The 27,169-nt window shown below is 48.2% G+C and overlaps 7 protein-coding genes, 1 non-coding gene and 1 pseudogene across 8 annotated transcripts; 6 read left to right on the top strand and 3 right to left on the bottom strand.

Annotated features, from left to right (window-relative positions):
- Positions 1–563: 563 nt before the first annotated feature.
- Positions 564–1,085, top strand: YALI1_F39743g (uncharacterized protein; the record flags this gene model as incomplete). The annotated part of the gene is made up of 1 exon (XM_068283519.1): positions 564–1,085. One exon carries the CDS (start codon positions 564–566, stop codon positions 1,083–1,085), a length of 522 nt encoding a protein of 173 aa, XP_068139620.1.
- A 3,696-nt stretch (positions 1,086–4,781) lies between these two features.
- YALI1_F39785g (Misc non-coding, similar to Saccharomyces cerevisiae RGT1 (YKL038W); ancestral locus Anc_2.547) lies at positions 4,782–4,895 on the top strand (annotated as a pseudogene).
- Positions 4,896–5,207: 312 nt separating this feature from the next.
- YALI1_F39789g (uncharacterized protein) lies at positions 5,208–7,001 on the top strand (the record flags this gene model as incomplete). Its single annotated transcript, XM_506120.3, has 1 exon — positions 5,208–7,001. One exon carries the CDS (start codon positions 5,208–5,210, stop codon positions 6,999–7,001), a length of 1,794 nt encoding a protein of 597 aa, XP_506120.3.
- A 762-nt stretch (positions 7,002–7,763) lies between these two features.
- On the bottom strand, positions 7,764–7,854 carry YALI1_F39816r. The gene has a single exon. It is a non-coding gene; the product is annotated as a tRNA-Ile (tRNA).
- Positions 7,770–8,135, bottom strand: YALI1_F39818g (uncharacterized protein; the record flags this gene model as incomplete). Its single annotated transcript, XM_068283520.1, has 2 exons — positions 7,770–8,050; positions 8,093–8,135. 2 exons carry the CDS (start codon positions 8,133–8,135, stop codon positions 7,770–7,772), a joined length of 324 nt encoding a protein of 107 aa, XP_068139621.1.
- A 2,499-nt stretch (positions 8,136–10,634) lies between these two features.
- Positions 10,635–11,372, top strand: YALI1_F39844g (uncharacterized protein; the record flags this gene model as incomplete). The annotated part of the gene is made up of 1 exon (XM_066094379.2): positions 10,635–11,372. One exon carries the CDS (start codon positions 10,635–10,637, stop codon positions 11,370–11,372), a length of 738 nt encoding a protein of 245 aa, XP_065950451.2.
- Positions 11,373–11,560: 188 nt separating this feature from the next.
- YALI1_F39885g (uncharacterized protein) lies at positions 11,561–14,803 on the bottom strand (the record flags this gene model as incomplete). Its single annotated transcript, XM_506122.1, has 1 exon — positions 11,561–14,803. The coding sequence occupies one exon, from the start codon at positions 14,801–14,803 to the stop codon at positions 11,561–11,563; it is 3,243 nt and encodes a 1,080-aa protein (XP_506122.1).
- A 587-nt stretch (positions 14,804–15,390) lies between these two features.
- On the top strand, positions 15,391–17,886 carry YALI1_F39891g (uncharacterized protein; the record flags this gene model as incomplete). The annotated part of the gene is made up of 1 exon (XM_506123.3): positions 15,391–17,886. The coding sequence occupies one exon, from the start codon at positions 15,391–15,393 to the stop codon at positions 17,884–17,886; it is 2,496 nt and encodes an 831-aa protein (XP_506123.3).
- A 641-nt stretch (positions 17,887–18,527) lies between these two features.
- On the top strand, positions 18,528–19,990 carry YALI1_F39923g (uncharacterized protein; the record flags this gene model as incomplete). Its single annotated transcript, XM_068283521.1, has 2 exons — positions 18,528–18,756; positions 19,890–19,990. 2 exons carry the CDS (start codon positions 18,528–18,530, stop codon positions 19,988–19,990), a joined length of 330 nt encoding a protein of 109 aa, XP_068139622.1.
- Positions 19,991–27,169: the final 7,179 nt, after the last annotated feature.

The raw sequence follows: 27,169 nt of genomic DNA on the forward strand, positions 1-27,169 counted from the left end.
ATTACTGTTTCTTCTTTGCCATGGTGCCGTTCACGATGCCGTGCATTTACCCCACGTGAGTGATGCACGGTGGGTCTTCCGGGGTAACCGGGAGCGGTGGGCGTTAGTTTGACGCACTTGTACCCACTACCGGTATATACGTATTCGAACTATACATGCGGCATTGGTCTATGGAGGTGGTGGCAATGGTAGATAGTTCAGATCGGTAGCCGTGTTGGATGTTGCTCAAATGGAGTGGTCCAGTTGGCTTAAGGTTCGGTCGGAAAAAATAGACGGGAAAACAGACTGAAGATACTTGTAGAGTGGGAATGATGAGTGGGAGACACTGGGCAGGGTGTACCACACAATTATGAGCAAGAGAAAGGCAACAAAGTCGTTCTTGTCATCAGATACGAGCACACACTATAAATATGATACTCAGACTGCACCATCTTAACCACTACATCTTCGCTACGAACACCTCGGTTAAATTTTGAGCTTCCCCTCTGAACCCTCTCCACCTGGGTTTATGTTCCGGAGAAATACGGAACTCAGAACCGAGGGGCAAGCGGATTTAGAGCCAGATGGGGGGTGCATGGACTTACTGTAGTGCAACCAAGAGGCCGGTAAAATGGATGGGTGTCGTACGAGTACCGTTACTTGTATTTGGGTGTTTAGAGAGAGAGAGAGAGAGAGAGAGAGAGAGAGAGAGAGATAGAGCGAGAGACGGAAGGAGATATTTGTGCAATAATAAAGAACATATAAGTACAATGGTCCGAATTGGGTGTCCAGTAGGTAGTAACCATATGGTACTTGTACGTAGAAGTAGCCTGCTTGCACAGACGTCTTTCATATGCAACTCCAGAGACTCCACTGAAGTCAGACATTGCCATTTCGGAACAACAGTCTCAAACGCCCAACCGTCAGGGCATGAACTTCCTGGGAACCTTCTCTACGATACACAACCTCCACCAGCCAGTCAAAACAGTCCTTTAGCAAACTTGCCCTGTATGAGAGACATTTGCCGCAGGATGACGTCAGGAGGACCAGGATCTGCGACGAGCATGAGGGTAGCGTGCGATATCGGCGAATATGGCATGGTATGAGTCATGGCAATAATGATTTGAGCGACATGGCAATATGAGCGTCATGGTTATTTCGCGTGTATACAAACATTTCCATTGACCCGTGTACCATGTGCCTTCAACCGAGGAGGTTATACTCAACGCACAAACAACACATCTGTTGGCTGTTGGGAAGAAGACCGGGTGGAACTGTGCCCGCTATGGACTATTCGCTCGGAGGTAGCTCGCGCAAGGACGCAGCTCAGTCTACAGCCGACGCATAGCTTCGCTCTTCCCTACCTGGTCCTTCCCTACCTGGTCCTTCCATGCCTCCCTCTGTTGATACTCCGGTCTCACCTTTGTAGTAATTTATCCCGACATATCCCCATTTATCCCATCCGCATCCGCAGGGGCGGAATCCGAACGGAGGGTCCAATTCGGTAAAAGCCGAGAAAGCGGCAAAATAAAGCGATAATGGATATATTATTGTCTGTAGATGAAAAAATTGTTCACCAGTATTGATCCGAGCAGGCAGCTTCGACAAATGCTTTCTATGTGTAGATATAATTACTGTTGCCAAACCACACAAGCACTCTCTACCAACTGCCGTTATAGGATGTCTACCAGTACACACTCACAGATGGCACATACGGTTATCGGCCATGTGGATTCCAACATGTCACATGTATGGTACTCGTAGTAATCTGGGGTGCGCTTTAAGGGGCACGGACCATGTTCGGAGGTGTAATGAGAATGCTTGAGCACCGTTGGTGTGGTGACACGTCGTAGGATTGTCGTGAACACATTTCTTCCACGTCAGTTTTCAGTTGCAATATTCTGAATATTATGTCTCAGCTAAATTACCCCACCACCGCCGCTACGTGTAGACTGGTTACCCGTTCCAGTGGCATGTACCCACACAATCTCCCGATCACCCTTCAACTGTCGTACAAAGTAGCACCTCCGTCTAACCTCTTTTGGTAACTCACCCCAGACATTTCTCCCCACCCCCACCATGTCTGAACTTTAACCGTTTGAGGGTCTGGAGGGGACGTGGATACGGTGGATACGGTTAGAATGAGTCAGAGAGTTGCTATAGCGCGTGTAAAACCTGCCCAGCGACTTCTCCACGTCGCTAGGGCCCAGACAGTGCTCTCCAGAACGTTTTCAACTCGGCCAACCTTATTTCCAACAACGGCTTACCGAGCCAGATGCCGACGATAATGCACGACAAAGAAACTATGTAAGCTACAGACGGTTTTCACTTGCGCTCAAACACACGATAAGACGATAATGGTAATGAGGGGGATTGTTGAAAATCGGTCTAGAACTCGTTGTAGAACATCTAAGACGTCGACTGAACGTCCCAGTCAGTCTCCTCTCGAATCCGATTTTAACCATCCACCTTCTATTTCCAGCCGCCCACCCAAATGAGCGCTGTTTCGAGTGTTAAACAGTCCTGGCAGCGGCAGCTCGGATCAATTTTCACACTTTCTTTGGCTCTGGTTTTCACGCGGCAAACCCCACACGGTGGGATGAAACAACATGGGTGAATGTAAAGGATGGATTTGGTGTGGGAAAAATATGATAATTTGACATAAATTCGGACAAAAATATTACTTTTATTATACCGTGTTTTTCCATTTTACAAAAATATATACTGCTCTAATAATCCCTCCTCCCAAAACACAACAACCTCGTATGGTGTAATTCCGGCAGCACTTTAATTTAGCCGGTCGGCCGACTCAAAATGGACCTGGCCACACAATGTAACCGAAGCCCATTCATGTATTGCTTGCTGCAGCACCACACACTGCTACCGACGTTCCGGTGGTTCTAGACCGCAGTGACCCCAGAATATATGGATTCGCCCTTTCGGCGCCACACGCGTGTTTTGGTAATTTTTTTCCGATTTCTAAGTCTCTCTCAGCCTAACAATTAATCTAGAACCACCTTGTATTTGCACCTAAACGTCGGAAGACAGATTAGGGAAAAATCCGAGATATTTTCCAGCGCTCATATACTAATTATCAATCGCCAACCTCTGGCGCAAACGTGAAATCGAGGCCCCCAACGAAAGGCTATAGATTGTGTGGTTTTCTCACGGGCATGCTCTCACGTGCGTCGGAAAGGCTATACGGAAAAAAAAGTGAGCCTGAGTCAAGAGGTCTCGGAATAAATTGGCACTGCTGAAAAAAATTGACTGTCGAGTTATATTGCTGTGTTGATGGGCTTCAAGTGGGGCCACACCTCAGAGTAGAGGTATCATGACTCCTGCCGCACAAGACCCGGGCGGCTGTCAGCGCCGTGTTTACATTTTTCCGTGGTTCCGGGACCGCCCTTTGCATTTTCACTCATGTATCTATATTTTGTAGCCGCAGAAACCTCCTCCACATTTTCCCCAGCCGAACAAGGTTCGGATGCATCGGTAGAAACGGAGTCTAAAAGCTGGGAGAGCCTACGAAAAAGAGACCACACTCAGCAGCACACCCTAAAGGGCCCAAACCCACCAAAAAAGAGGAAAACAGAGTTATGGACTTAGCTCTGTGTGCATGTGCGGAGTAGATAGGATACTGCATCCTGTTGATTGTATGATATATAATGGCTCCATCCCCAGATATCAAAATAGATCGACTCGCAACTTCAATGTCTGATACTGAACAACACGGTGCGGTTCCCCCGCGAAAGAGAACCAAGGTGTCTAGAGCCTGCGACGAGGTGAGTGTGTTTTGGGATGCTTTGTGGTCTTAAGTGGCCTTCTGGAGGTGGTAACAGCTTGAGGAGGATGCAAATTGATGTTTTGAGGGTCAGAGGGTGGCTGGGAGCGTCTCCACCGCCCGCTTTACACCCCAGAGTGACTCTACCCCCTCTTCTGAATTCGGTGGATGTGTTGTGTGTTGTGTTGCGGGTGTGACGACACGGAACAGCTCGGAACATTTACCCACGCCACACTTGACAAGACATCGACTGGGGTTTGTGCACCAGGGAACCGAAAACTACGACTGGTGGCGCTATCTTCGTGCACAAACTGATGGGGTGATTTTACCCAGACACTCCCATCATTTGGGGAATGGCACCACCGATCGCCCTACCATGTTGCTATTTGCTTACACTCTTCCCCAGAATTAAACTAACTCAGTGTCGTCGGAAAAAAGTAAGTGAACCTTGTGCTCCACATGAAAACGGAATTTTCCGGTGCTTGACTTGTGCTGCGCCTTCCCCTCTTTTCGGCCGATGGCGGACGAAGGGTTGAACGGAAATAATCGAAAAGTGGGAAAAATGGAATCTCGACATTTTGGGCGGATTCTCGGCTACCGACTGGAAGAAATTATTTCGACAGGTTGTCAGTGGGGCTCGCCAGGCAGAAATTCGGCGACTTGGGAATTTTTCCTTTTGCCAAAATCTGGCCTTTTGGGCCCGACTCCACCCGACTCCAGCCGCACCGTTCCGGCCCCACGCGACTTTTGGGCGGCTCGGCCCTCGGCGACTTTTAGGGAAGCTTATTGCGGACAGGCTTTCCATAAGTTGTGGTCACGATAACTCGCCCAAAACCCCGGCCCAACCTTAATTTTTACACTTCATTTTGCGCCGCTGTCATTGGCCCGTCGATTCCGAAGAGGGGACTCTGTCTAAAAGCCTCTTTTATCCGAACCTGGAATCCGTTGCCGAGCGTGATAAATTGAGTGACTGGCAGACGTCCAAAAGCAAATACCATACAACAAACAACTAACCCAGATTCGATGTGATGCTGCTCCCGATAAGCCCACAGATTCGAGATGCTCGTCTTGCCGAAAGACCGGAGAAACATGCACTTTCAGCCGTGTCCCTATGAAGAGAGGACCTACCAAAGGGTGAGTATTATGACGGAGGATTTTCGGACAACTCAGAGAGAGGGTCGGTCAGATGCGGCACTGCGGCACTGCTGCCCTTTCTTTCAGGCTGTCGTGTGCTGCCGATTATGCACTAAATGACTCATGAGTCAACCAACTCTATTTTGCCTGGACCCTGAACCTGATTACTAACCCTACAGACACAGAAGAGAATCCACCTCTTCGTTCAGCAGAACATCGCAACCGGTGTTCATCCACCCCAAGTCCGAGAAGGACCTCATGTCGCCCACGGCGGATGAGCTAGCTCCTGTCTTCCCGCCTTCGCCACCAGTCAATGCGCCTGGAGCTGCTTGCTCCGACTACCCCATGCGAAAGCGGGCATTTTCTCAGACACACAGGTTCTCGACTGCCTTCCATCCACGCACTGAATTTCACCCGTCCTGTTTCCCCTCAACAGCAACAGCTGCAGCAGGCTGCACCTGGAGCTCCTGCGTCGGTGCCCCCCATGGACATGTACCGACCCAACATGTTCTTCAAGGTCGATCGACGGGCCTCTCTGCCCGGCTACCCTCCTAACATGACCATGCCCAACCCTGCACCCAAGAGTGAGGGGTACGCACCCTCCCAGGTCAGCAACAGTCCTCCTCACAGCAGCTTTTCGTCCCACCAGACACAGCAGCCCCACAGCATGGGCCAAGCAACTGCCACGCCACCCCCCTCGCGCAGCGAAGAAAAGTACCTCGATAACTACTACCAGGTGGTGCATCCAATTCTACCCATTCTCCCCCCCAAGGCCGTTGTCGAACAGTGGCTGGTACAGGCTGAGCCAACCGTCGGCGCAAAACTCAGAGAGTGTCTGTTGCTGGCACTCAAAAACATCTATGTGTCTAGTGGCGGAGCTCAGACTGGTTCTGAGTCCGTGGCTCGCCAGCTGTGTGAATTGCAGATTGCATTGGCCAGCAGCGAGACTGTATCAGATCTGTCTCTGGGTTCTGCCAAGCAAGCAATTAGCAACAACACCTGTTCCACTGCCGCCACAACCCACATTCTGCATCTCATGATCCAGCTGCTGGTGTTTGTGCAGACCCAGGACTACTCCCGACTGGCTACCTCTGTGGCCCAGGGTTATGCTCTCGGCATCCACACCATTTACGCTACCGGCAAGCGACCCGAGTTTGAGTCTGCGCTCAACCTCATGACACACCACAACAACGAGGCCACCTCGACACACAACAACGTTGACAACGAGTCCATCTGGGACACATGTTACCGACTGCACATGCTGGTTTTTGTGCTGGACCGTCTGCACTCGCTGCGAATGAGCACCCCTGCTCTCATGGACCCCCAACTCGTGTTGGTGACTCTGTGTGATGGTCTGCCCAAGGTGCTGCTCAAGCTGCAGGGCCTCAATTTCCTAGTGGCCTTGGCTCTGTCTGTGGCCACTCCTGAAACTCAGTCGTTCTCGCTACAGCGACACGAGTGGTTCAAAAAGTCTTTGCTGCAGCCCGGAAATCCTTCCCTCACCCAACACGCCTTTGATAGACTAATGCAGAGTGTTCGAGGCCAGGCTGTTTCCTGGGCCAAGGCCATGAGTCTGTACGCCGAGGCTATTCGACAGTACCAGCAGCAGCAGGGCTGGGAGAAGATTCTCTCTACTATCTCTTCTCTGGTTGACACTGTAGACACCTCTTTGATGGCTGCTGTGCCTCTCATTTCTGAGTACTTTGTCCACGAGGTGATTTCTCTAATCTCCGGCCTGGTGTCTGCATTTGGATCTGAAATCGATTACGAAGCCGTCCACATGGCTGGAGAGGTTGTCGAGCGACGATTCCCCCAGCAGGTCAACCACTGGAAGCTGGCTGTGGCCCCCAAGTTGCCCAAGAATGATGTGGCTGATGCCGTGGTGATGGCTGCCGTTAACTCGGCGCACTCTAGCGCACCTCCCAGCGCCACGACCGCGTCGACCGCCTCTTCCACATCATCTCTCTCCTCCCCGCCGCCAATGAGCATCCGAACGCTTCCGCCGGCCGGATCTCTGGGTCACCAGCAAGGCTTCATGCAGAAGCCTTTTGACAAGAGTCTTCTGGAGGGCCTGGCAAGTGTTGCCATGCACCGACCTAGACACTGATTATTTATAGCTAACTTATGTTATTTTTACAATACAAGAAAAGTACAGTACAAATACCCCCACCTGTAGGAGCGGTGATGGACGACACTTGCGATTGATGACCATACTTGTACTGCAGATGCTATGGTCTTAAGAGGTCGAGCTGCAGATGGAGTCACATCGTACTTCTAGAGTTCAAATTATAGTGATTCCGCAGACAGTAGATACAGTAAGCACCAGTATGTACAGGTACAGCAATACATACTGTGCCGGTATTGTATGTAGCTACTGACATACAACTGTACTGTACATATACTTGTATGTACTGTTCTGTAGATGTAGAAGGTATCACTTTGGTCTTACTCGCAGACTGGAGATCAGATGATGATTACAAGTTCAGTATGTACATACTGTACAGTATGTACGTACCAGTGCAATTGGTGGCGCGCACCCGCAATCTGCCGTTTGTCCACGATCCAGTGACAATGGTGTCTTATACTGCAGTTCCCACGCTTCTCCAAAAAGCACTCCCTAAATGACGACACTGAACAATGGTTTTAAGTGCTTCAGCTATCCCCTTCATCATGGCTATAGGAGTCCTGATTAGGTATACTACTGTACATGAATCAAACCAGTTTCTGAAGTGTTTAGGGTTCTCGCACCAATTTCGTCACGCTGTACCAGAGCCCCAAACGCAACCACCCAAATCTGCACCAAGCATAGCGTGTCGTGAACTGCTGTAAAGATAAATGTAACATCTTCAACGAGGAAGCAAAAAGATTATGGTCCCTAGCAGGATCGAACTGCTGATCTTCGCGTTGCAAAGCTGCTATTCTTATTAGCACGACGCCTTAACCAACTGGGCCAAGGGACCGTTTTTTGGCCAAGAAGATATAACCCAGTCGGTTGCGAAGGGAACGCCGAATCTCGGCGAAAAACGAATTTCGAGTGTGGATAAGACATGAGACGATTGATATGATATGGTTGATTTTCTAGTCTTGATTCGCTACCACGAGACCGCGACAAGGACAAGAACAAGATGAAGCGACGACGAACCAACTGACACGCGCCTCGAAACGCACATTGCAACGATTATTGTATGTGTATTGAACGCCAATAACACGGCTTACTAGGTATATAGCTGTAATGAAACATTAGAATAAAAAAACCCTTACAAGTTTTCGGAATACCTGATAAGCGCTCTAATTTGTCATAGGTACCCCCCTCCCCCAAATGGGAATACAAGCATGTAGATCAGTCTCCACAACACGTAGTTGATTTGAATAGCTTCGAATATTCAACTAAAAGAATAATGAAAGTGTACTTATGCTGTAACGACTTTAGTTGTGAGGATTGGCTACTAGACACACTGGAAGTAACCCCCTTATGTGGTATTTGATGGTGAAATGATAGTGGAAATATCGAGTGACCATTACGATAATAACAGAAGGAACAATCAAACGATACAAGTATAATAGCTACTTGTAGTATCAATGATTACAAATCCTACCAGATTTCTTTGATCACATTCCATTACAGATGTTGGTTATCTTAAAACGAAGATCTACATCATTTTGCGCATCTGAGACACGGACCCCAGTCCGTTTTACACCCGAATTACCATGTCTGGAGCTCATTACCACGTTCAGAGCTCATTATGATAGCTGTCAATGTCAATCATAAATCGCGTATTGATATCTGCAGTTCTGTACAAGAATCATAATAGGGGATTTTTATCATAAAACTGTTCCACCTCCACTTAACCAGAATACAGATCTACAGGATTTCCTAATGCGGTAAAAACACCCAACCTCGTCACAAAATGTCGTTCTAGAACCCATTGTAATTTGTCACCCATGCTATCACCCACCCGACTACAAGTAGCAGCTAGCAACTGTCACCTACTGCCAAGTCTCGCTATGCATTATCCCTGCATGGGCGAGTACAGTATGTGCAGTAGCTACAGCTGCATCTCCTCCCTCTCACAATACATGATAAGTAATGTCTACGATGCTCTTCAATTACTCAATTACTCGTTTGGAAATTACAAGGCCCCTTCGATTATAGAAATGGCTCTACATAAGAGATTGACTCTTCCGTATCGCCTTCTGTAGACACAGAATACGGTTTGCATACATGAGTATTACTGTAGCAGTATGTACTTGTAGCTACAGTAAGTGTACTATACCTATAATCACTGCACTTCACTGCACTTATGACATAGCCACAACCGTCAATACATTCTCTATATCTCTGGTTTTCATAAACGTCGGTTGTATGATCTTCAAATGTGACATACCCCTGTCTCTGCAGTGACAGCTGAAAATGACATCGATACCTCGGCTTCAGATGTAACAACCAACAGCATTCTGTCTATGTGCTTCGTTGTTTATGATATTTCTACAAATGTAATGGATCATGCATCTTAGTTATATTCAAACCCTCGCAATATCGTCGCTATGTTGGAGATGTTAGAGTCCACTTCACTCGCAGTGACTGCATCTAAGGTTTCAATTAAGTGTCGGGAAGCGAGGGGTTACTTTGGAAGCCTTGGCTGAAGATTCTTGGGAAGCAGTCGGTTTTGGAGTAGATAAATATAGTCGATAGGGCAGTTGAAAAAATGGTCTTCTAGCTCCAAGGACTCGTTTCCATGTTATAAAATTAAAATTGGACAGCTCCTGATCCGCTTTCCGGAGCTCTCTCCATCAAGATGCAGGTACAGGGACATACACAATCCGCAGTTTGAAGGTATAACAAGGAACTATTAGATCACATACCAAGTCTGTTAATCGTCTCTGGGAATATTGCCCACCCTCTATTCAATCTTAAACTCCAGTATGGAGCTCATAGCAGAGTTAGCTTTGAGAGACCTACTTGTAGCATGCGTTGGTTACATGGAACAGATCATTAGGCTAATACATGTTGTAGTACAGTATGTACCACACAACAGTACCAGTATATAAATGTAGAGGATTCAGCATAGGAGGTGATAGAAGCAGCAGTGACATTCAGTCAGTCTAATTTGTATCACACAAGTTGCAAGTGAGTATGGAGAGATGGACTGGACTTCCATCATCGAGAAGATGTCACAGGATTGTCTGTTGGCAGGAAGTCTACAGCTAGTTGTGGTACAGTACCATTGGAAGTGGCGGTGGACTATTAAGAGTTGAAGTTGTTGATGTTTCTGAGAATGCTTATCGATCTTGGAAACGTTCACCACTGTCAGCTTATGCTCAGAACAACTCAATGACAACCTTTCCAACTCAGTACCTCAGTTAATTATCTCCTTTGCTAATTTCAGTGCTCTCGTTCATTGCCCTCTTTCTTCTTGTTGCTCAGGCTCTCGCGCAAACGGCTCCTATCACCCAGGAGACATACGACTTTGTTCTCAAGTACGGATGGCTATCTAACGTGGCCTATTGTGTCAGAGCCCCTGGCCCATTTGCCCTGCAGAGCGATTTTACCTGTGGAAACTCTTGCGCTCATTTTCCCGATGTGACTCTTGACTACCAGTTTGGAGGAAATTTCTTCTCGACTTCAGTTACTGGATTTTTGGCCCACGATCACACCAAAAAGGAAAAGTATATTGTTTTCCGAGGCACTTTCTCCATTGCAGACGCTATTACTGACATCCAAACGATCCAACAACCCTACATGACCAGTATCCCTCCTCTTAACACTACTGACATAAACTCCACAAACCCTTCTGCCAGTATCAATTGTCCTGGCTGCCAAGTTCATGATGGCTTTCAGAAGGCATACAGAGAGACTATGGTGAACGTACAGGATCGTCTGGTCGACTTCCTTGGAAACAACACTGACTACAAATTGATCGTAACTGGCCACTCTCTAGGAGCTGTCACTGCTCTATTCATGGGCATCAACCTGAAGAATCTTGGATATGATCCAACGCTAATCAACTATGGGCAGCCTCGACTTGGAAACAAGGCTTTTGCAGACTACGTGGACGCTCTGTTCTTTAAGCAAGGAGACGACGGACTTACCATCAACCCCGAAAGACGGATGTACCGAGTCACTCACTGGAACGACTTCTTTGTTGGATGGCCCGCTGGTTATTCACATACTCTGGGAGAAGTTTACATCAGTGATCCCACAGGTATTAATGCTCCTATTGAAGATGTCTATTCCTGCGCTGGACCAGAGAATAATCAGTGTCACCATGGATCATTCAATCTTCTAGAACGACTCAACATTCTCAAGAACCATTGCGGTTATCTCAATTGGATTTTCTACTGTGCTATCAATGTGGACAAGAGAGAGATGATGATTGATCCTCCCCGAGTTGGCAAGAGAGTTGAGCATTGGAGTGGCAAGTTTTCTGATGTTGAATCGACAGAAGGCCTGATGTATGAGGCCATTTATCCTATGTAATTGAATCACACCAACCTTTTCCGAGCCATTCTCAAACACTTATACTTAATGAGTATTGTTAATACTGTATGTGCAGTACATACTGTAGCACCATAACCGACCACTGTTTTCTCTTGTTTGTACGATTTTTTTACGTCTTTACCTGTGCAATAATACATAATAATTTACTATTCCTCCATGCTATACAACTACAGGTTGGCAGGTCCCTCGAGTTGGTTGTACATGGGACAACTCTTGTTGGTTCGAATGTGGCCATATGCACCACAGTTCTTGCACTGTCGCGGACCCTTGCCTTTGCCGACACCCTTGCCTGAAGGGGGAGGAGTGTCGGTGCCGAGGTTGATTGTGTTGAGACCCTGCTTCTGGGCCTGTCGCTGCTTTCGTCGCTCGCCCTTCTTTCGCAGATCCTCCAGCCGCTCCTCCAGCAGCCGCTTGTTTCGCTTGTTGGCCTCCTCGTCGTTGGTGGGGTCTAAGTCGTCGAGTGTTAGCTTGGCCTCGTCCATCAGCTTTCGTCGTCGAATGTATGCTCGAATGACACTGGGGTCCTTGATGGTCTCGACCTTTCGCTGGATGATACCGTGCTCGTCCTTGACCATTCGCGTGATTCGCAGCACCTTGTTGCGCTGCTGCATGGCCGAGTCGCCTGACATGAGCGACATGTTATCATCGTCGGGGAAGGCTGCGCTAGTGAAACCAGGCGTAGACACCCGCTCTTGTTGTTCTCGCTGCTCCTCAGCATCGGCCCATTTTGAATCTTCGTCGTTCTCTTCAGGTACCTTGGTGTTGCTGAGAGCTCGACACTGGGCATACCAGATTCGGCTGATCTCATCGTCGTATGCACGCTGCTGGTGGGCCACGTTGTACTTGTGTCCGCCAAACTTGCTCTTGTCAAGCTTCTCATTGACAGACTCACCAGCGGCCTGAAAACCACCCTTCATGGAAGTCTTGAGGAATGAGAAACCCTCGCCTCGACCAGAAGGATCACCCTCGCCATGCAGCTGCAGCATGGCCTTGCCCTGGGTAGCGTTGATGAAGTTTCTGGTCAGGTTCCATGGAGCAGACTGCTCCTCCAGAGAAAGACCAGACTCCTCGCCATTCTCATGGTCGCTCTCAATGTCGTCAGTTCGACCATATCCAGCATCCTCAAGGTTCTGAACACCAACCTGCATGGCCTCCAAGAGAGTGATGTCCTCGGGTGTGATCATGGTTCTGATGCCGTCCTCGCCAGGAAGAGTATCGGTAGGCTTGACCTTCCAGTAACCCTGATCCTCACCTGTTCGCTGATACTCCATAAACTCCTTGAGCCTCTGTCGGTTTTGAGTGTCAATCTGATCAGGGAAATGTTCGGCGATATCCTTCACGTTGATTCTATGATAAGGTGATGCGTTTAGCACTCGATAGACAATCATCTTGAGCCGGTTTTTGGAAGCCGTGGTTACCTTTCGAGAGTGTGGCCCGGGTACGTCAGTCACGGGGTATGTTTGACCGACAGTGAAGACATGTGGAATATTTCTCAGAAAGTACTTTTGGCCAGCCCCAGTCACATCGCCTCCAGTTGATCGGATCATAAGAAAATCTGTGTCACGTGGTGTATGCTTGAATACGGGGGCTCGGATCATCTTGTTGTACAGAGTAGGCACAATCTTACCCGGCTCGACGAATCCAAAGTTCCAAAAGGGAGACTTGTCCTGGACCGACAGAACATGTGTCTCTCCAACGGGGAGCTTAGGTCGGGAAGTATCCTCAGGAGAAGCTTTTCTGTAATAGTTGATCATCTTAGAGCCCATTCCGTAGTTGGAGAGGGTCATGGGGAATTGCTCAGCGTACTCCATGAGGAAGTACTGAGCAGAGTCACCCAACGACAAGTCCGTAGTCTTGGCCAAAAGATCCTTGATAGGCTTTCCCCTGTCTCGCTTCTTCTTTCGGATCTTCATTCGCGAAAAGTGAACAGTAGTGTTGGGTTTCACCACAAATGATGGCCGATGGAACGAACGAGCCTGAGGCTTCGAGATTCGCACTTTGTAGAATGGACTTTGCAGTCGGAGAGCTGGCATGGAGTGATCGATAGACAGATTGCCAATAGTGGCTCGTACCTTGCTCTGTGTGTTCTCCTTGAGCATATCGTAGGCTCGGTCGTTACTGAGGTTAAATCTGTTTCGAAGCTGTAGTTCGGTGGAGGGAATGGCAGGAGTCACATTCTTCGATACACGACCATCTGTGTTGATGAACAGTAGGTTGGGGTCGTTCATATCGAGGTTGACCTTCTTCACCTGACTGAGAGCATCGCCTTCAAACAAGGCCTCGTCGTTCCAGGCCTCTTCGTTTCTGTGCACGCCGAGCTGTGGAACAACCTCTTTTTGTTCCTCCTTGACCTTTTCGCCCTCGCAATCCATATCCACGTCTCCATCCCCATCATCCTCATCTCCCCACGTGATCTTCCAGTCAGTAATGTCGAAATGCAGCTGCTGGTCTGTTGCTGATTGTGTGGTTCTGCTTTCTCGGGCCAGTTCCTGCTTATCGTCCCCCGTCTCGGCCTCGGTGACTGTTACAACACCCGGTCGCCGCTTAGCATGGTCCACCCACACTGTTCCTCGTGTCATCTTACGCTCATCTGGCGCCACCTCCAGCTTAGTCTTTGTGGGGACACACGGACGAGCAGTGTTAGGCTTGGGCAGACTCAGAACAGCAAACTTGTTGTAGAAGAGCGAGTTCATCTTCATAGGCTTGCCCTTTTGGAACCCGGGGAAGTACATTGCAAGCATGTCAAGATCAGCCTGACGCGCCATCTGTGCAATTTCCTCCAGATTGAGCTCCTGGATGTTCATGTGTTGGATGTCATCAAATCCAGAGGCGTCCATCTTGTCGGCAGGCCCTAACTTTCCCAGTTCGCCTAGCTCATCTGCGTCAAGCTTCATGTCCAGCCCGTCGCCTCCAGCAGCCTCCATCTCCATCTCTTCGTCTGACTCTCCAGGTTCACCGGCATGCACGACATGGTTGTTGCTGTTGGCATTGTTATTCAACATTCCAGCATGGACAACACCACCATCATCGTACTCGTCCATCACAGGCAGCTCGTCCATTTCGTTGCCTCCCCAGCTCTGGCTCCAATGTTCGTCATCTCCCAGATCAAATCCTCCAAGCTCATCCTCGCCAATGTGGAACTGGAAGCCACCCAGGCTATCGTTCCCAGACATGGATAGACCAGCTTCCTCCTCGACAATCATCTCCTCATCCTCCTCAATCACGTTGTTTCCGGTTGCTTCCTCCTCTTCGGGCAGCTCATCATCTGCCAGCTCGTCTTCGTCCTCGAAATCGATGGCGTCTGCGGAGTGTTTGATGGCATCTGCACCATCAAGCGATGGGACAACACCTCCAACGTTGGTAGGGTCGCCACCGAGTGCTCTGGCCCAGTCAGCGTCTTCGTCGGCCATTTCTGTTTGTGTAACTCTTGCACGGGGTGTAAATGTAGCTGCATATTGGATTTAAGATTCAGGGCTAGGGTTGATTACATAAGGCTAGCGGATGAAGAGCATGCTATCTAGTGATAGATTGGATGATGACCAAATCCAGACGACAAGGAAATATTTCTAAATGGTGATAAAGGGAAATGGCCATTCGATTTTGGACAGTTTGGTACATTGCCACGAGTCTTTATTGAGTCAATAGCCTCTCGAGGTGTATATAAAAGTCAGCGCATGCACTGACCCGAACACATACTGTATAACGTGTATGATTAAATCCTAACATTTATATAACCAACATACCGACTACTTGTAGATTCTATATTACTTTGTACACTAAGCACTTTGTGAGTCATGTCTTTGTTACAAGTATTGGTTGCTGATCATCATTATCCTCACTCCTGTTGTTGTTATGAAGTGTGGTTTTTATAGTTGGGTTTCTTCTCCTGCATATCAAGATCTTTACGCGCTGGGTCAAGCTTAACAAGTTCAGAAGAACTCATTCACTACTCAATTTCGATTTTTTGGCACAACGAGCTGTCTTTTGGACTCGCCACATGGAAGACAGATTACAGCAAAGGGTACGGGAGACTTTGTCACTACCGAAAGTCTTCGACCGGCTGGACTCCTATTTTCTATTCTTTTCGGCATGGTACAGACGCGTTTCCAAGGACTACACATTACAAGAACCGGAGGAATATGAGAAGGAGCGTCAGAATGCCGCCTTTATCGTCGACAATGATTCAAACACGGGCGAGGAGGTTGTGAGAGTGACCAGAGATCACGTGCCTTGGGTGGTGCTTGCTGCTCACTTCATGACGGGGTGCTCTACGAATGCTACTTACGTGAGCGAACTGCTAGAGAAACGACTCAACATTGGAAGAATTCCGAAGGAGATGGTTGAGAGTATCATTGCATGGAGTATATCTGGCATGCATATGGACGAGAAGCTGGCATTGCAAGCTCTGGAGGCACGGCTTGACGAGACGGAGAGTGGCAGGGCCTTGACCCAAAGCTTGAAGGATAAGATGCAGAGGACGATTTGGGACAAGGTGTTTCAGCATCATCTGAAGAATTCGCAATTAAACCCAATCTGCGAACGACCCGGAGTTGTGTTTTTTGCCCTGTTTCCTTTGTCTAACGCGAATGGATATTCTCTGCTCTTCATCGATTATCTCACCAAGGCTGCCACATTCAGCATACCTTGCAAACCCAAAAACGCGCTGGACCTGATCAGGGACATTCGGGTCGCCGTTTTGGATCATTTAAGAGCATACGGACAGCCCTTGGCCCTAATTTGCATGAACCCCTGTCGAGGAACGAACGGATGGCTTGGAAGCGTACTTCAGAAGGCATTCAAGCACATGGTACCTTTCGATACGGTAGTGTCCATCTACGAACTTCGGGCCCGCTCACTTCCATCCCGAATAGCTGAAGTTTTCGAAGAAGCAACTACAGCTGTGAGAGACCCCAATGATACCTTGAAAAATAGCCAACCATTCTGTTTCCTCAGAACCCAGAACACCCACGAGACTTGGGAGCATCTCGTGTTGGGCCATTTTATGACTCTTCAGAATCGCTCCTTTGTAAGACATCCTCGAGACCTGGAGTCGGGTGCTACATCTGATAATATGAATATCTGTTTTCACATCATCTACGAAGTGAATCTCTCTCTGCCTTCATCTAAGATAAGCAACGAGGCATGGTCTTGTATATTCTTTCCCAATCCCTTTCCAAAAGCGAAGCTTGACCTATTCAAGCCAGAGAAAATGCCCAGAGCTCTCGAGAATGAACTCAAGGAAGTTACAGCGCTATCCCTCGATTTCACACTTTCTCCCGAGACACCTGCTTTACCTGCAGACATGCTGGAGTTTGATGAGACTTCTAGACGCATCGTTGCATTTTGCTTCCGAAAGAGGCGTGACAGGGTCTTGCCGAAGAATTTTGTGGAAGAGCTTGAGCTGAGAAAAATCAAGAGAGCGAGAAAGGATGCCGAGGAGTCGGAGAAGAGACCCGTTGAAGAAGCTGCTGATAAGAAAAAGCAGCAGGAGGCTGAGAAACAGACTTCTGGTCTACAAAACGCGGAGGAGGAAAAGATGCCACTTGCTGAAGAGCCTGCTGAGAGGCCGGCTGGAGAGAAACGACGATTAACAGCAGAAGCCGAGAAACAAGGGCTGGCTGAAGCAGAAGCTGAGAAATTGACGGTTACTGGAGTTGGACGCGTCAGACAGACTGAGGAAACTGAGAAACAGATACTGGTCGGCGAGGAAGCTGGAAGATTGCGACAAGCTGAGGAGGAGGAGATTCAGGGATTGGGTGAGGAGGAAGTGGAGGTGGAGAGGGCGAAGCCGGCTACTGAGGCTAAAGATGCTGCTGAAGATGAGAGCCAAAGACTTGCAGAAGAGTGTGAAGAGGTCGGGCGTCATAGACAGACAGAGGAGGGGGAGCGACTCAGACTGACAAAAGAGGAGAGAACGAAGCATGCTGACGAGGAAGAGAGGGCCAAACAGGCCGATCAGGTTATGGAGGCTATGGCATCTTTCACGGCCGAAAAGAAAAGACTTGCCGAGGAGGCCGAACGAGAAAGACTAGCCGATAAGGCGGCCGAGGAGCAGAGGTTGGCGATAGAAGCGGTAGACATGGAAAGGGCTGAGGCAGAGGAACAGAGCCGGCAGGAGGTGGCCATTTTGGACTCACCAGACGACAGCGAATCTTCCCAGGAGATACAGGTTGAGAAGACTGCTGCTGAGGAAGTGGCCGAGAATCTCAGGGTCCAAGAGGAATGGAGACGACAAGAGGCTGAAAGACAGAAGGAGATTGAGGCCATCCTAGCGGCTGAAAGAAAGGAGAAGGCTGCTAAGGAAGCTGAGGTTGAGGCCGAGACCAAAGCTAATGCAAATATTGAGGCTGAAGCTGCTGACACCACTCTTACCGAAGAACGCCAAGCAGATTTGGAGGATGAAGAGGATCTGCCCCCTACTAATAACCCCATTACAGCATTCCTCAGAACTGTCAAGCTGGCTCTGAATCGAGCACCACCACCTAGGAAATAGAAGCTATCAAACGGCTTGGAAATATATATACATCAATAATTTATAATTTAATATTCAATGGCAGCTACAGGATATCCCACTGGTAAGTCTTATCGGTATGTGTTTAGTAAGTTTTCATGATATGTAAGGGGGGTTGGCATCTTTGGGGTCTACTAAGTAGCAGGGAAACTGACATGGGACTGTTTAGAAGAATGAAATCATAATTTTACTACCAAAATATGTTATTATTCCCGCACTTATTTCCAAATATCTCTATCATCACATTCTGGAGCTTTCCATCTGATTCTGACGACTTCTTCCTCCTGCACCCTAAAAATTCGTCGGCATAATGCATGCATCAACGATGCACATTTTTTCGCCACTGACCAACCTCTCCGAACCTAAACCGCCTCGGCAAGGGATATATAAACCCCCTCTACGTCCCACTTTTTCAATCAGAATCAGACCAGTTCACTCTGAGTCATTCTGGAGATGGAAGGTGCCTTTTATAGCCTGCTGAGATGCAGAGCTGATAAGCAGACCTGTCTCATACAACGAGGACCGCTTCGCTAGCCATGTCCGTTGAATTGTTTGGGCAATGACGCGTTTACCGCATGAGCCCTTTTCGGTCAAGAGACTCTCGCTATGACGCATTGAAAAAGATGTATGAGCCTGAGAATGTGGCGACAGCTTCTGATTGGGCGTTTGAGCTGAGATTTGGTTTCTCGGGCGAGTTCAACACCAGAGGCGAGTACAGACCGCCTGCGGCCAAGTGTCCAGTAAGTCCCGTGACTGTTGCGTCCGGTTTGACCGCCAATGAGCTGAAAAATGCCATGAGCCAAGAAGCGAGTTTGGGCCCGGCTGAAATGCCTGAGCCTACTCCGGTGTCTTGTGAGTTCTTGAAGGACCACATGTGGCAGCCGCCAGAGCAAAGAAGCCAGGACAGTGAAACATCTGCAGAGCCCCCCGACAGAGAGTCTCAAGGGGGAAAACTCCTTTCGAGAACTCCTTTCCCACAGGTGAAATTCCCTTTTTACTCACAGGGTGAAACTCCTTTGTGAAAGTCTCATAGGGTGAAATTCCCTGTATGAGAAGCCGCCTAGAATCTGAAGAGGCCAAGCTTGATACGCCAGAGCTGCCAGTTGTAGAGCCAAAGATCTGCTTTGACAGACGCCCATACATGGTCAAAAAAGGCAAGCCCAGAGCCAGAGCTATAAGCCAGAGCCAGGTGCGACATGAGCCAGAAGCTGATACGCCAGATACCACAGAGTCAGAGCGATAGCCAGAGCCACAGATGCCTGAGTGTGGAGCCATAAGTCCAAAGAGCAAGAGCCACACAGGTCAGAGCCAGCGCTTGAAATGCCAGAGCCCAGAACCCATGCCACGAGCAAAGAGCCCAGTAAGTCCTTCAAGGCAATAAGGTGCCAAACGCCGTGTGAGAGCAACGTCCAAATGCCACTAAGTCCCAGAGAGCAATAAGAGCCCATTTCGCCTGGAGCAAGAGCCCAGTGAGTGTCCACAGATGCCAATAAGCCGCCAAAACGCCAGAGCACAGACAGGAGCCGAAGGAGACCAGGGCCATAGAGCCGAGGCCAGCCAGTTGCCAATAAGTCCAAAGAGCAATGAGAGCCTGAGGCACGAGCCCGAAGTCCACACTATTCAAGGAGTAGGGCAGTGAACCTCTTAGCCCAGAGGATGTAACTGACCGAACCTGTTTATCTAGAGTTTTTAAGAGGAGTAGGTGAAAATCCGAACCTCTTGGGTTAATAAATCATGGACCAAAGAGTCCCCCCGAATATTTGAGTTGTAGAGAGTTGAACAGTATTTGTAGTTGTAGAAGCGATCTTTTGTAGAGAACCATTGCTGAACCGCCTTGATCTCGTGATTATTCACCTTGTTGGAGTTGGAGAATGGTGTTATAGCCAGTACACAGTTGCACGTACACAGCGGAGAGGCCAAGTATTAGTAACGTTGAGGAAACTTAGCCTCGACAAATATCCGTGACTCCCTTTGGCAGAGAACAGGTGAGCAGACTGATCCCACGGAAGACTTCCTGTGCTATGGGAATGCTCTTATGGGCTTCGAGCACGACACCATTGGCCTCACGTTCATATATCCCCCTTAGAAGACCCCTGTGACGCTCTCAACATGTCAATCAAGACGGCACAATATCGCTAATCAGGGGGGGGGGATACTTATTGTGCCAGGTGCCACCTCCTTCAGAGGTCATGAAACGGCTGGAAATGATGGTGATAGACCAAGATATACAATTCGTTGGAGAGACGCCCACTTCGTGTACTCTTCGTCTTGCGATCACGGTCAGTGCAGTCTCAGCAGTCAGCTCCGACTCCACAGGTTTTGTCGGTGACTCTAAATTTCACGGTAGATCCGAGTCCTCCGAATCGACTGACTCCTGTTCTCCTGGCTCCGACATGGACTGTGAAGAGTAGTTCTAGCCTGACGGACTTCGTAGGTTTGCCATCAGCACCTCTCTTTTCCGCAGGTACATCTGGTGCAGTCATTTGCCGAAATCTCGTCTTAGGTCGTATCTGTTTCATGGCTCCTTTGATGAGCTGTACCCGTTCCAAATCAGGCAAATAAGTAATCATCGAAGTTATACGTGACTTCTAAAAACTACCGACTATCTTGTAGATGACGTCGCAATACTGAAGCTAGATGGGTTGACTACTCTGTGCTTCAACACCAATTCTTCCACTTATACATTGATGAAGCCCCCGTAAACCACGAAGTAGAGTCAGTTGAACTCTTCATGCCATATGGAATACGCTCTTACGACCATCTTGAGAACCACTAGAGCACGCCTGAAATGTCTTGATATCTGTTATAATCTTATATTGAAGCAAGGTCGTTGAAAGCATCCCCTTTATTATCTGCACCTCCTAACAGCTTGGTTGAATGGAGGTGGGGGACCGGTGGAGGAATTAATGTACACGAGTCGCAGCCCTCGATCTATTCGGTTAGTATACAAGTAGAAGTGCTTTATTTTAACAATCGGATGGGTTCACTACAATCTGTTCATCATGAAGTACCAACCCCACAGCTGCCTCGATTACTGCTGCACCTTCCCGATCTGTTCCACGGTGTCTAAACCAGTAGCATTGACCATCATGCCACAGTAAACGAAGCTCGATTCATCGCAATCATCCAATGGCCTAATACACCTACCGCCAGATTCCCGAGAATCAAGTGATACTGTGGGCCGCCTCGTATACACAGGGCAGAATGAGTCATGAAAAGCGTCGACGGGCGCGATGGGAAGGCCCAACTTTAAACCATTATTCATCGCGCGTCAGTAGTCGATCCCCATACGTCAGGTTGACAGATGTCTGGTGGAGCTGAAACATGTCAAACGTCATTGTAAGTTTTAGCACCTGACGGTAATTTGTTTCACGGTGTCTAAACCAGTAGCATTGACCATCATGCCACAGTAAACGAAGCTCGATTCATCGCAATCATCCAATGGCCTAATACACCTACCGCCAGATTCCAGAGAATCAGGTGATACTGTGGGCCGCCTCGTATACACAGGGCAGAATGAGTCATGAAAAGCGTCGACGGGCGCGATGGGAAGGCCCAACTTTAAACCATTATTCATCGCGCGTCAGTAGTCGATCCCCATACGTCAGGTTGACAGATGTCTGGTGGAGTTGAAACATGTCAAACGTCATTGTAAGTTTTAGCACCTGGCGGTATTTTGTTTGCGTCTGGCTTGCTCTCGCCCCAGTGGATCGTGTATGCCAGACATCCTCGCCAAACATCCTTGCTTATTGCCTCAACACATGAGAATTCTAACATATATGGGCTCAGGCAACCTCCTGCCAGATTTTACCGAGGCATATCCTTCCAGAAGACCCTATCATCAATCATGGCGGCATAAAGCCTCTGGATTGTACTGTCTAACCTCGCTGTAGAAGACTCGACGAGCTATGACAAATGTTATTTTCGGTGACTAAAGAGCAATGAAGATCAGCAGGTCTTTATCGGACGAGGTGGTGGCTATGCCGTCGGCAACCCATCGGAGTACCGCTCAACACTGTCACCGAGAGAAATGGCTGAACGAAGAGGTTGGTGCTGGGCGAGAACAAGAAGCAGTTGGATCACCGTAGTTGCCGGTTCAGCTTGGACTGGATGGCTCACTGCGGAGGAGGATAGATATTCTACCTTCGTGTGCATTGCCTAAGAGCAAGCCGTCACATATGTCCCATAGTGGTAAAAAGACCAAGAAGGATGTGTGGAGCATCTGACAAGCCCCGCTGTCCAACAAGGATCAAAGGGGATAAGTTCCCATAGAGAGATGAGTAGGGAAGCCAATTTCTATTGGCAAAATGTAACATGAGCCGGTCAAGAGAATAGCAAAAAGCCGACATATGCATTCCGCTATATAGATAGAAACCTCAAGCCTTTTCGCTTACTTTCGTAAAAGTGGTCAATGTCCAACATTCCCAAGGGTGTCTAAACTGAGTCCTGCAGTTCATTGTCAGTCATTTGAATGCTTTGACAAGACAGTTGCTGAAATAAAGCTGAAGTCCCCTTTTCTGTTGTGTCATGAGGAAGAGTTCGTCCAAGCAGGGCAGCCCTTCAAGCCAGATATACTGCTTCCTGACCAACCAGAGTCAAGAAAAATGAGCGAGGGGGGGTCAAAGGACAGTTCCAGGAGCTCGGGATAAGTTTGAATGGTAACCCAAGGCGTCTATTATGTTTTCATGACTGAATGTATCTCTTCATGCTGTGATCTGTCGTTATCGATAAAGAAAGTTCGAATGTGACGTCTTAGACCTTGTCGTGGGGTGTGAAACTTGTTGACAGTGTTATACCATGCCTACCATGGTGTCTAGACCATTTTAATTGTAGTCAATAGCCTTGCCTCTGAGGGTTCTTGGAAGGTGTTTTATTCACTTTTACAGTTTCCAGGGCTGAGGCTAAAATTTCATACGATATAAGATCACTTTTAACCTTTTCTCCATGTTGAAGTAATGGAGGTGTGACTTGAGGATATGGATCTTTGAAACCAACAATTCAAAAGTCTTACTTCCACTGCCAATTCAAAGTCAAAAGGCCTCGGCTGTTGTATTATTGAATACCACGATTAATATCTTGTCCCTATCGTGTTTCCTCAGTCAATATTGATGAGGGAGTTGAGAAGAGAGAAGAGTAATGGTGAAGGCGTTGCTAGGGAATAGACCACTGGAGAACCAGCACAGAACGCTCATGTGACTCTTGAACTGGCGATTGACGTCTAAGTTGATTTAATTGTGATATGATTCATTTTCATACCACCTCGCATTCTGAGAAGTATTGGGAAAGATGCGAAAAGATAATGGAGCGGTATACTGACCCCGGGATGGATATTAAACTGTTCTCTCTGAAATACAACCACTCTACCGCTTTACTGATGTGTCTGATGATTTATACTGCTATATCAAACAAGGGATTGCTTCCATTCCATTATCAGATGTCCATTTGCCCTGTTTACACTATACCAACATTGTCCTAGAAGCATCACATGATTGCACTCGATATATGTAAAGAATTTAGCTGGTGCATTTTATATAATCATTCATTCATGTTAGTCTCACAAAATCCCAAGTAACAGCCCACTAATGTAATGGCGCCTACCTGCAGAAGGACGGAGAATCCTGGGCACTACCATGGTCGAAGAACGGCAACCAGATCCATGGTACACGGCCATGACTTGTACACGTATGTGTTCTATCCTGCCACGATCCCATAAAACAGGTGCCTAAAACATCATATGGAGAAGTTCCATCATCCCAAGGGTTGTCACCTCGAATAGAGACGGTACTAGAAAATGGTAAAGCAGAACAGCGGCAGTGGTGAAAAAGCTTCAGTCTGACACTCGACGGGGACAGCATATAGACCGAGGTTTTCTGGGTTGTCAGGTGATACCAGGGCTATTCACAGGGGCTACCACGTGGGTAACTCGTTGACTGCCTGAATAAGCATAGCGACGGTCTACAGGTAGCCGACAGTAGATAGCCAGGTGATTTTCCTGAGAACCAGCTGATGGAAGACCATGCCTCGGACCGAGACTTTGAGGGAGCCGTGATGGAGATCCGTGCCCGACGTATAAATGAATGGGGAGTGTCATGAGCGGAGGACTGTAACTCGTCTCGAACTTCCGAATGGGGAGAGTCATGCCCTTGGTGAATCCTGAATTGGACCGGAAGGACTAAATCTTCACCAACTTCCGAATGGGGAGATCCATGCCGAGCCCTAACCTGTGCCTATCACTTGCGAATGGGGAGAACGTTGCCCTGACGATTCTCTGACAAGGGATTGTCTCGCGCGACCTCGAGGGGACGGACTAATGGTAGTAAGAATGGGGGTGGTTGTACCGCAGTATGATCATCTCTATCTCACTAAGATTAGTCTGAGTGGGGATCCTGCCAAGTGGTGGGACCATCTTGTCTTGACGACACAAGGTGGTAGGGAGTCCATGGGGGAGGGTCAGAGACCCAGCTCAGGTGGGCCAAGGCCTACCAGGGTTGGAGTGCTGGCCATTGGCACCCTTGATGGGTGGTCTCGAGAAGAGAAGAGCTTAGTAATGTTTTTGTTATTTTTTCGCCAAGTTTTCCCCGGCGAGGTTGCGGGGGCTGGGTGAGAGAGAGGGATGAGAGAGATAGATGGGATAAAAGAGGGAAAAAAGAGATAAATGGAGAGAAGTTGGAGGTGAAAAACGTGGCGTGCATGGATAATGCGGGTTAAAGTTGTGGCTGTGCTAGAGTAGGAGGGAGTAAAAATGTCGAAGTAGTGTGTTTAGTCAGCATTTCCCAAGCCGATTGATGGTATATTCTGAAGTAAACGGTGAGAATACGGGTAGGCCTAAGTAAGAAAGGCCCAAGGAATAAGGAATTGCTTAGCAACACTCACAAACAATATATATGGGTAGAGATTTGAAGGTGTTTATATAGTGGCGCATTAACTTTGACACGGCGATGAAGTCCATATCAAAACAAGACTTGGAAAATCATGTGAGGAACAATATAAGGCCTTTGATTGGTTCCCCTTTACGTCCATGACCGCGAAAAGTTGCCAATCTGGTTCAAATCGCTTTACTCTACTACATTCCATTGTCTTGCTATACGATCGTATATGGAGAGATACGAAAGTCTAATCCATGGTAGAAGAGTGAGTATAGCAACAGAATAGAGCAGTAGAATGACAGATGGATAGTATTGGGGTTAATGGAATGATTCTGGTCTCAGGGATACCCTAACCCTGTTCTATTAATAGCAAATGGATCGTTTATGCGTTCTTGAGCTCGACAGACGGTAAGGGGTACATGCATGGCTTGAAGTTAATGGAGATGGAGTAAGATGAGAGGGAAGAGATGATGAACTTGATCGATGAGGAAACACCAGGAGTTGTGATTATACACTGACATTGAAATAGTCTGTGGAGATTCGAATGCCTACAAGAGAGATGGGGATGTCTATGATCTTTCCATTCACATGCCAGTCGGGTGAGTATGCGTTTTCATTATTCCCTATCAAGTGTTCTCTGATACACACGTGCTTGAATTTACGGGGTTATCTCCTATCAATTGTGCTCTGATATAGACATCCGCTCGGATGGTAACTCACATACTGCTTCGGCATATGGACGTTGACGCGGTACATCTGCTCAGGAATCAGCTCAATACTAAAGTCCAATACTAAGTCGCCTACCATGGATTTACTCCCACTCCTAGTTCACATGGTGTTTGCTGCTGTCTGACCAGGCAATGCAGCGAAGCACCACCCGCTGGGTTATGGCCGAACGCCTCCAAGTCAGAACCCATGCTAGAAGTGATGAATTAGGGGGTAGGATGGATATGAATAAGTATCGCAGTACCGGAGGGGGAGTTTGGGTGGATAAGGAAATTGTCTGCTCTTCCCTGATTGTAAAGATTTACCCTTGTGAAATCCATTGTAGACGACTTTAGTATGCGACGAGGTATTGTAAGTAGTAGAGTAGCCTTGTTGTTACGATCTATTGAGATTAAGCCTTTGTTGTTTAGATTCGAGGCGAGGCGCGTACTTTACGAGGCGCGTAGACAGCGTAGCTGTTGAAGTGCCGAGCAACATGATGAGGCACGTAGACAGCGTAGCTGTTGTAGTGCCGAGCATACTTTTCGAGGCGCGTGCTTGACGAGGCACTTGACGAGGCACTTGACGAGGCGCGTGCTTGACGAGGCACTTGACGAGGCACTTGACGAGGCGCGTGCTTGACGAGGCACTTGACGAGGCGCGTGCTTGACGAGGCACTTGACGAGGCGCGTGCTTGACGAGGCACTTGACGAGGCGCGTGCTTGACGAGGCACTTGACGAGGCTCGTAGACAGCGTGACTGTTAAAGTGCCGAGTGGTGATGGATCAGCTGTCACTGACGCTCACAGTCAAGTCTGACCACGTCACGTAGGATTCCAAGTCCTGACTAAGGACCATGTGCTGACGTTTGCAGAACATGGTATGTGTCGAAGACTGATTATTTTGTTCTTGAGTGTTCAAGATCTTAAAGAGTTGAAAAGACGATAGTGCCTGTGATTGAGGTTGTTGTGTTGTTTCAACGGAGTTGAATTTGCGGGGGGATGTTTTTCACGTAATGGAGGGCCTGACGGGGTTCATCCGGAGGTCTGACGTCTAGAGGTAAATGTTGTGGTGTCTGTCCTTGTAGACAGGTTGGAGACTGTCCGGACGTCTAGAGGTAAATGTTCTGGTGTCTGTCCTTGTAGACAGGTTGGAGACTGTCCGATACATCCTTTGTTGTGATTAGTGTTTCAGCTGTGAGTCTGCGCTGTTTGTGTCCTTGTAGACAGGTTGGAGACCATCACATGTCTTTTGTTGGGACTTGTAAACATTTGTTTGTGTTCACGTTTGAGGGGCCGTCTGTGTCCTTGTAGACAGGTTGGAGACCAAAGAGGTCCTTGTTGGGACTAGTAGACCTTGCCTTGTGTTCAAGAGTCGATTAGTAAACGTCTGAGGTGCAGTCTGTGTCCGTCCAGACTGGTTGGAGACCATCAGATTGTTGTTTGTTGTGACTTTGTGTTTCAAACCGGTGGATTGTGACATTGTGACGACGGTGCCGGACTTGTAGAGGCAGGTTTGAATGTTTCTGGTTGTCTGTGTCCTTGTAGACAGGTGGAGACCGTCAGATCGTTGTTGTGACTAGTTGACATTTGTTTGTGTTCACGTTTGAGGTGTGTCTGTGTCCTTCTTAACAGCTTGGATACCATCAGATTGTTGTTTGTTGTGACTTTGTGTTTCAAACCGGTGGATTGTGTC

This window comes from Yarrowia lipolytica, chromosome 1F (assembly GCF_001761485.1).
Source record: "Yarrowia lipolytica chromosome 1F, complete sequence".
Taxonomy (NCBI): Eukaryota; Fungi; Ascomycota; class Dipodascomycetes; order Dipodascales; genus Yarrowia; species Yarrowia lipolytica.